This window comes from Neospora caninum, chromosome XII (genome assembly GCF_000208865.1).
Source record: "Neospora caninum Liverpool complete genome, chromosome XII".
Lineage (NCBI taxonomy): Eukaryota > Apicomplexa > Conoidasida > Eucoccidiorida > Sarcocystidae > Neospora > Neospora caninum.
The window spans coordinates 5,803,744-5,810,559 of NC_018398.1; the positions used below are offsets into that span (position 1 = coordinate 5,803,744).

Sequence of the window (6,816 nt, forward strand, 5' to 3'; positions counted from 1 at the left end):
CCAAAAGTGTACCGCCGTCGGAACTGGGGAAATGCTTTACACGTTAACTGGTAATGCGGTGATATGATTACCGCCCAAGCACTCAGCTCGTGGTTGAGAGGCACTCACGAGGCCAAAACCACAATTTCTTAATCTCCGTGGTTTGCGATCGAACCGTAACGCAATATTTACACTCTTCAACCCTGTTTTATTTAACTCATCCAGCATAATCTGACGGTGTTGGTGTTTTTGAGAAATTGTCACTGCTTTTTCGAAGGCCACACAGTCCGTGTCACCGTCGTCTTTCTGAGTGTGTCTGTTCTCGAGCTTCGTGGAGTAAAACAACATGCACTTTCTAGTGTCAACGCTAACGTACAAGTGGTGCGATGCTTATTGGCTTCAAAATTGAACGAATTTAAATGCGCAGAGGCAGTACTAGTGGAAGGGTGAGTCGTGCCACTACAAGCTGGGCAGATTGTATTGGGTTTTTTGTTCTGAATTGTCGGCCTACTATCAAGACGACCACTGGCAGCTGACAAACAATGTGTGTATCTATTTTCGTCCACAATGAGTGCGTGGTGGATCTCTTTCAGGAGCGTTTCACATCATTATTAAAGAGTTAATCGGTAGTCCAAACAGAGGATTCATGGCCGCCAATTCGCCGGATAAAGAATCATCTAGACCAGATTTTTTCACGTCTGGTGATTTCCCGTCATGAACAAGAATGGAAAGGCCCGCTAAACCGAAAAACGTATGGAAAGGGTCAGGGGTTTTTGGTGAATCAGAGTGCGATTCCAAACGACCCTTTCCAAAGAGACTAATTCCGGGGGTCTCATTCTCGAGTGCGTTTCCCAAATTGCCATCTACGGTTTCTAACGATGTCACCCCATCCACGGCCACTTGGTCGCCAGCTGTGTCCTCTAGGCTCCCCGCAAGTTCGTGAGCGGCGGCCACGGCAGTACACCGTCCAGACCGAGTCTGTGTTGGTACCCGCGATATACCGCCAGTCTCCGACTGGCATGATAAGACAAAATGCTTCAAGCTTCGGATGTCATATACAGAAGAGAGATCCATATCCATAATCGAGGCTGTAGCTAAAATCCACCAACAATAGCACGAATCGGCGTCTTTCCCTGGCCGACCGTTGAGGCCGCCTCTCTGCGCCTGTCGCTCGCCTAACCACCTGCACCGAAGCGGAAGGCAACCACAAACACAAGGTTACTCGACGTACAAAAGTCTAGTTCATTCGTGTCTGTAGGGCACAAAAGCGAGGTTCCTCCATTTCCGCGAAAGTGCAGTTCGGACGCGATACGTTCTACTCTATGCTACATAGACTGTACTGCGCAAGTATTGGCCCAGCTAAGAACATGTCATTTATTATTTTGTACCGTGCAGTCACTAATCTCAGTTGAGACGCAACACATGTACCTGTTTCTGCTCTCCTGCAGGCTGTGTATGTTGGAAAAACGAGAGAAACGGAAAATGCATTTAGTTCGAAATACTCACCCTTCCAGAGATTGCCGTGCGACCGACGGTAACTGGGGAAGCCGTCCAATCAGACAAAGTGATGCCACGGCACAGAAAGTCGTTCCGCCGTGAGACTCACAGCCTGGAGCGCATCCAAAGCCACCATCAAGGTTTTGACAGCGAGTAAGCCACTCGAATAGCTGGTCGATGTCAATATAACCCCGACAACTCGAATCGGAACTGCCTGAAGCGGCTTCGTTGTCTCCAGGATCGGCAACAGTCCACTGACTCGGCAGGCAACACCAGTGCGTCTTAATTCGCTTAACTTGGGTGCAACCGCCTTCCGTACTCGAGACTGCGTCATCTTTGCACGTGTTGCCGCTCGTTACCTCTCCAGTTTCAAGGGCGTTTGGGATGCATTTTATCTGTCCATTACAACCACTATAACTGATGAGCAGTTGCGTAAGCTGGAAGCAAGCGACTGCACACATAGCAAATCGTATGTCCGGTTCGGCTGAGCTACTCGGAAAACTGGTACATCGGTTTTTGAACGCCCCGGTACTAGGGTCTTGCAAGCGCGTGAGAAAACGTTGTATTCGAATTAGTAGCTGTTTCGGTAAATTGGAAGGGCCCGCTCTACCTAGCAGTACAAGTATTTGCACAGCACTCAGGGTCGATAGACACGTTGCCGGGTAACTGGGATCTGGATGTGGCGCGAAGCCGACGCAGCAGGCACAGCGCGTATCTTGGGGAGATACAGACGCCGAACGGTAACCATTTTCTACGTTTTCTACGTGAAGACGGCAGGGAAGTGTTCTTTTGCATCTCATTACAAGATCGACTAAGAGGGTTCGTTGTGCGTCGTCCACAAACGCAATTCGCCCCTTTTCCGCGCGGGTCGTTTGCTCGTCTTGGTCGCCGTATTCGTCACTCTGCCTGCTGTCCTCTAAGACTGCTAAACCGGCGAGGGTCCAGTAGACACCACTCAGCAGAAATGCGTCTGCCTCCAGAGAGGTTGTCATGTCACGCGAGCTTTCTTCTCCAACAGAAGGCTTGTGAAAAGCGAGATGACTTTCCCCCGCCGGGAGTTTTGAACAACTTGCCGCGTTTTTCGAGCCTCCTTTCCGGAGTGTTTCTAAACCTGCGACCAGGACTCGCTGCAGGAAGCGACGGTGCTGAGCAGCAGACAAGGGGACAGGGATCTCCATTCGCCCGGGCCACTGGACACAAAACAGTTGTCATCCGCAAAAACAACACGGATCGAAGACAAACTCTTCTCTGCAGCTTTCTCGGAGCCAGAAATGCTTTCAAGACGTTGTTGGCACTCCACCACACTTCTGCACAGGTACATGTGGTGTGACGCCCATCTTAAACATCCAAGGAAAAGGGCAAACGGATAACAGGGACATTCGTCAGCGGGACGAAAAAGACTTGGGTGCGAACCTGAAGACAAGAGCGACGGCCCATAGCCGCTCCACCGGTCGGCCGTACTGAAAGTGGCGAACTTCGCCGTGATCTTGTGACACAAAAGCCATGAAATCTCATACGGTCTTTGAAATTGCACCACTGGATAAAAAAAAATTAGGTTGGAGTTGCACGGATGCTCTGGAGCAGATTCCTGCAAAAGTCCAATCCCTCGGATCCGTCGGAAAATCAGAACCGCGGCCTGCACATGCTACGCATGCATGTGTGCACGCATGCACGTAGCATCAATCGAGGTCAGCAGCCAGCACACAAATGACATGGCGGAAGTAATCCGGGCAATTTCTGACTGATGGCACCACGCAGTTCTCTTCTCTTTCTCTAAGGCGACCTTTTTGTCGGCTGCAGCGGTGTCTCCTTTCGCCACAATCTCTTTCTCTTCCACTTGTCTGCTCGGCCGCCTCCGCAAACGAGTGTTGGGCAGCGTCGATCTCCGCCTGTCTCATCTTTCTTCCGCTTCTTCAGTCTCTCGTTCACTTCCTCTCGGGTCCTTTCAGTTCTCTTTTCTGCTCCTCTCGATTTACACTTTGATAGAACATCTCTCCGTGCTGTCTCTTCTTTTGGTTTTGTCGCCTCGGTCTCGCGTGCATGTGTGCTGTCTGCCGCTCCCCCCTCTCTCTCGCCCCGCATCTCGACTGTTTTCTCCGAGTTCAGAAAAAACAGATCTCACGCCTCTCTGTTCCATTTGACACGTTCGCGTACTTGCGTGCGCTGTGCCTGGATAGGTCTAAGTACATAAATGAATATCGACAAAAGTATACAGGAGACATGGGGCGTCTAGCTGTCTCGCCAGCGTTCCTCGGCGACCGGAAACCGCTTCGAATTTCGTTCCGCCGGCGGCGGAAACTGGCTTCTGTCTCTCGAAAACTCATTCATGATCCCTGTTTCTTCACAGGCGACTCGCATGCCGTCGGTCCTCTGACTCACATCTCTCTCCCGTCGAGAGAGGCGGTCCGTGATCTCACCTGTCTACGGAGGCTCCAGAGCGCCTCCCCCCTCCAGCCGCACGCATGTGATCCCCTGAAAGACGGAAGTCTGCAAAGCGCGTCGCTGTCTCTCCTGAACGCGTCTCTTCTTTCTGCCCAGTGTTATCCTTGCCTCCCGGAGCAGCCTTCTCCATCGCGCGTCTCTTCCGTTATAGCCGTGGCTTCGTACCTCCGTTCCTCTTTTTCTCCTCTCCGCTCGCATGCGTCGTGTGCCTCGGCGTCCACTGCGCGGATCCAACTGCCGCATGCTTCAGGTGTCGACCCAGGGGCAACTGGAGGTCTGAGGCGACGTGCTTCCCCAGTCTCCTCGTCCCTGCCCGAATCGATGCCTGCGCCGTCGCCCTTTGCCTCCCCCCTGACTTCTTCTTTCCTCCCTGCCTCGTCTCTCTTTTCGTCTTCTCGCTTCGTTTCGGCTTCTCGCTCTCGCGTGTCTCCGGCGCGCGGCGAGTGGCCTCGGCGCTTCTCGTCAGCTGCGAGGCGGCTCTCTCTGTTCTTCTCGGACCCGCCGCCGACGTACCCCATTTCGCTGCATGCAGGCTACAAAATCCAGGCCGCCCTGTGTGTCGACAGACTGCCTCTGGTGTACAAAGAGCCGGTGTACGAGACACGGTGGCGAGAGTTCAAGGAACAGTGGGAAGCGAAGACGAAGAACGGTCTCGAGTTGTCAGACGACATCACCTTCATGAAGTTTCCCTTCCACTTTTTCGAAACCGAGGAAGCTCAGAAACAGAGAGAAGAACTTATTTCCAAGACGGGCGACGCGGAGGTCTCTGAGCTAGAACTCCTCCTCAGTGAGGAAGGCTTCTCGGGAAAGCGAGAAGTGCAGAGGGACAAAGACGCGAAGAAAACAGATCAGGAGGTGAGGGCGATAACGGCCGGCAGGCATGGAACTCGAGACGAACCCGACGCACCGCTCGAAGCCTGCTTTTGTCCTTTCCTTGTCGCGTGCCACTCACGCTCTCGGCCTCTAAGCGAATGCGCCTTTCTGCCCCCGTTTCCTTCGATACGCTTGTCCAAGGTGTCTCGCGGCCGCTCTACCCTTTCTCTCTGCATCTTTTCCCCATTCATTCTCACCTCTGTTTGCGCCGACGTCGGCGCCGCCTCTCCTTCACTTCCATTCTATCACCTTTTCGAGATCCCCGTGCGATTATCTCTTCAATCTGTGTTTTTATCTCGGTTTCTATCTTCCCTTCTAACTCCATTTCTCTCCGTTTCTCTTGTTTCGATCGCTCTATCTCCCCTATCTCTCTGACTCGCTTTCTATCTTTCTGTCTATCTCTTTACCTTTCTTTCGATCTCTCCTGCGACCTGCCTTTCGATCTCCGTTTCAATCTTTTAAATCCGTCTCTGTCGCTTCTCGCCCCACCTCTGTTGTTCTTAGGCCCGTAGCGCAGTTAAGAGTGCGGGGCGCGGGCACGACGAGAAAGGCATCCACTCCTTGGAGCGAGAGCCTGAAAAGACTCTCTACCTGATTGTCCGCTACGGAGACAGCTGGCAGTTCCCTCTCGAGGATCGCATCCATGGCCAGTCCATGAGGAGCGTAAGCAGCTGTTGGGTCTTACACGGGCCATGCCGCGCAAACCTACAGTCTCAGATTTTTCTTCCGGCCGCGGTACCTGGTGCCTTCTGTAGCCGCAACTTCCAAGTTCCACGGCCAGCAAATATGGAGACTTGGACAGCACACAGCCGATCGAGGATGTACATCTTGGTTTTCACATATATATATATATATATATTTATGTAGAATTATATCTATTTATCCAGGTAAAGACGGTGTATACAGTGGAAGGTGGAGGAATGGAACTGGAGCCGCCCAGCCAGGGAGATCAACACAGACTGAGGGAAGACTTGTCGAGGGCCACGGAGCTGTCGGGCGTTTGTTCTCTGCTCGCGGTGTGCACGGCGGCGACGAACGGTAAGAAGCTCGTCTTGGACCCTTCGAATTCGACTGATAATGTGGTCTCGTGAATGCGCATCCCGCTTCCTCAGACACTGAAGCGTCTCTGCGCCGAGCAGTTAGGCAACTCGTACGCGCCCTATCTCCTTGGCTACTCGCCCTTCTCGTATGACAAACGAGCGAATCCGAGAAAATACGCAAGCACGGGGCTCCTGGGCCGAAAGGTAGGTTCCCGTACCTTCTCCTCTTGGGGGGGAGGCGGGGGGGGGGGACTCCTAACGTAAGGGGAGAAAGGGAGGGGGACGGAGGAGAGGCTGTAGAAAGGCCCGTTTGACATTGATATCCAATATCCACCTTTCCTTCTGACACTGCGCTTCATGGTGCCAGTTTTCGTGTTATGCTTTTCACCTCGTGCTTCTGCCCGGCTGTGTTTCTCTCGTCGGTCGCGTCTTCTATTTCACCAACGCCACTGTATTCTTCTGTCGCTTCATCGTCTGGTGTCTCTTTACCATCTCTGCTGGTGCGCGTTTGTTCTCGTCTGTGCGTCGACAGATCTTCTACTACCGCGCTCACCACATTCCAGGCTCCGAAAACATTCAACTTCCACGGGATAGCCCCATCACAGATTTTGGCTGGGTCACGCGTCAAGAGCTGCCTTCCTACATCTCTTCCCGAAAGATGGCTGCTGTGTCGTCAGGTCTTCTCTTGGAAGAATAGAAAAGCAGCGCGCCTCTTGACAAAGAAAGACATTTCGTTCATGTCTGTTTTCCCTCTCTCGCTCTGTCAATATATATATATATATATATGTAGTTGCATGTCTATGGGCATATATATATATATATATATATATATATATATATGCGGGTCATGATGCTAGAGAGCAAGCAACACCTGGTTTTTTCTCGTCGTCTCTCCTGCCTCAGATGCGCGAACTGCCTTGACTGGCTTTGCGTCAGACGGCAAAGACATTGTGTGTCTCTCTGCCTAACTCTATCTTTGCTCTCT

At 52.2% G+C, this 6,816-nt stretch overlaps 2 protein-coding genes across 2 annotated transcripts; one reads left to right on the top strand and one right to left on the bottom strand.

Moving 5' to 3' along the window:
• Nucleotides 1–579: 579 nt before the first annotated feature.
• NCLIV_067780 (putative geranylgeranyl transferase type II beta subunit) lies at nt 580–2,654 on the bottom strand (the record flags this gene model as incomplete). Its single annotated transcript, XM_003886330.1, has 2 exons — nt 580–1,162; nt 1,486–2,654. The coding sequence occupies 2 exons, from the start codon at nt 2,652–2,654 to the stop codon at nt 580–582; spliced, it is 1,752 nt and encodes a 583-aa protein (XP_003886379.1).
• A 1,585-nt stretch (nt 2,655–4,239) lies between these two features.
• Nucleotides 4,240–6,528, top strand: NCLIV_067790 (conserved hypothetical protein; the record flags this gene model as incomplete). Its single annotated transcript, XM_003886331.1, has 4 exons — nt 4,240–4,773; nt 5,296–5,454; nt 5,904–6,035; nt 6,364–6,528. The coding sequence occupies 4 exons, from the start codon at nt 4,240–4,242 to the stop codon at nt 6,526–6,528; spliced, it is 990 nt and encodes a 329-aa protein (XP_003886380.1).
• Between the last annotated feature and the right edge of the window lie 288 nt (nt 6,529–6,816).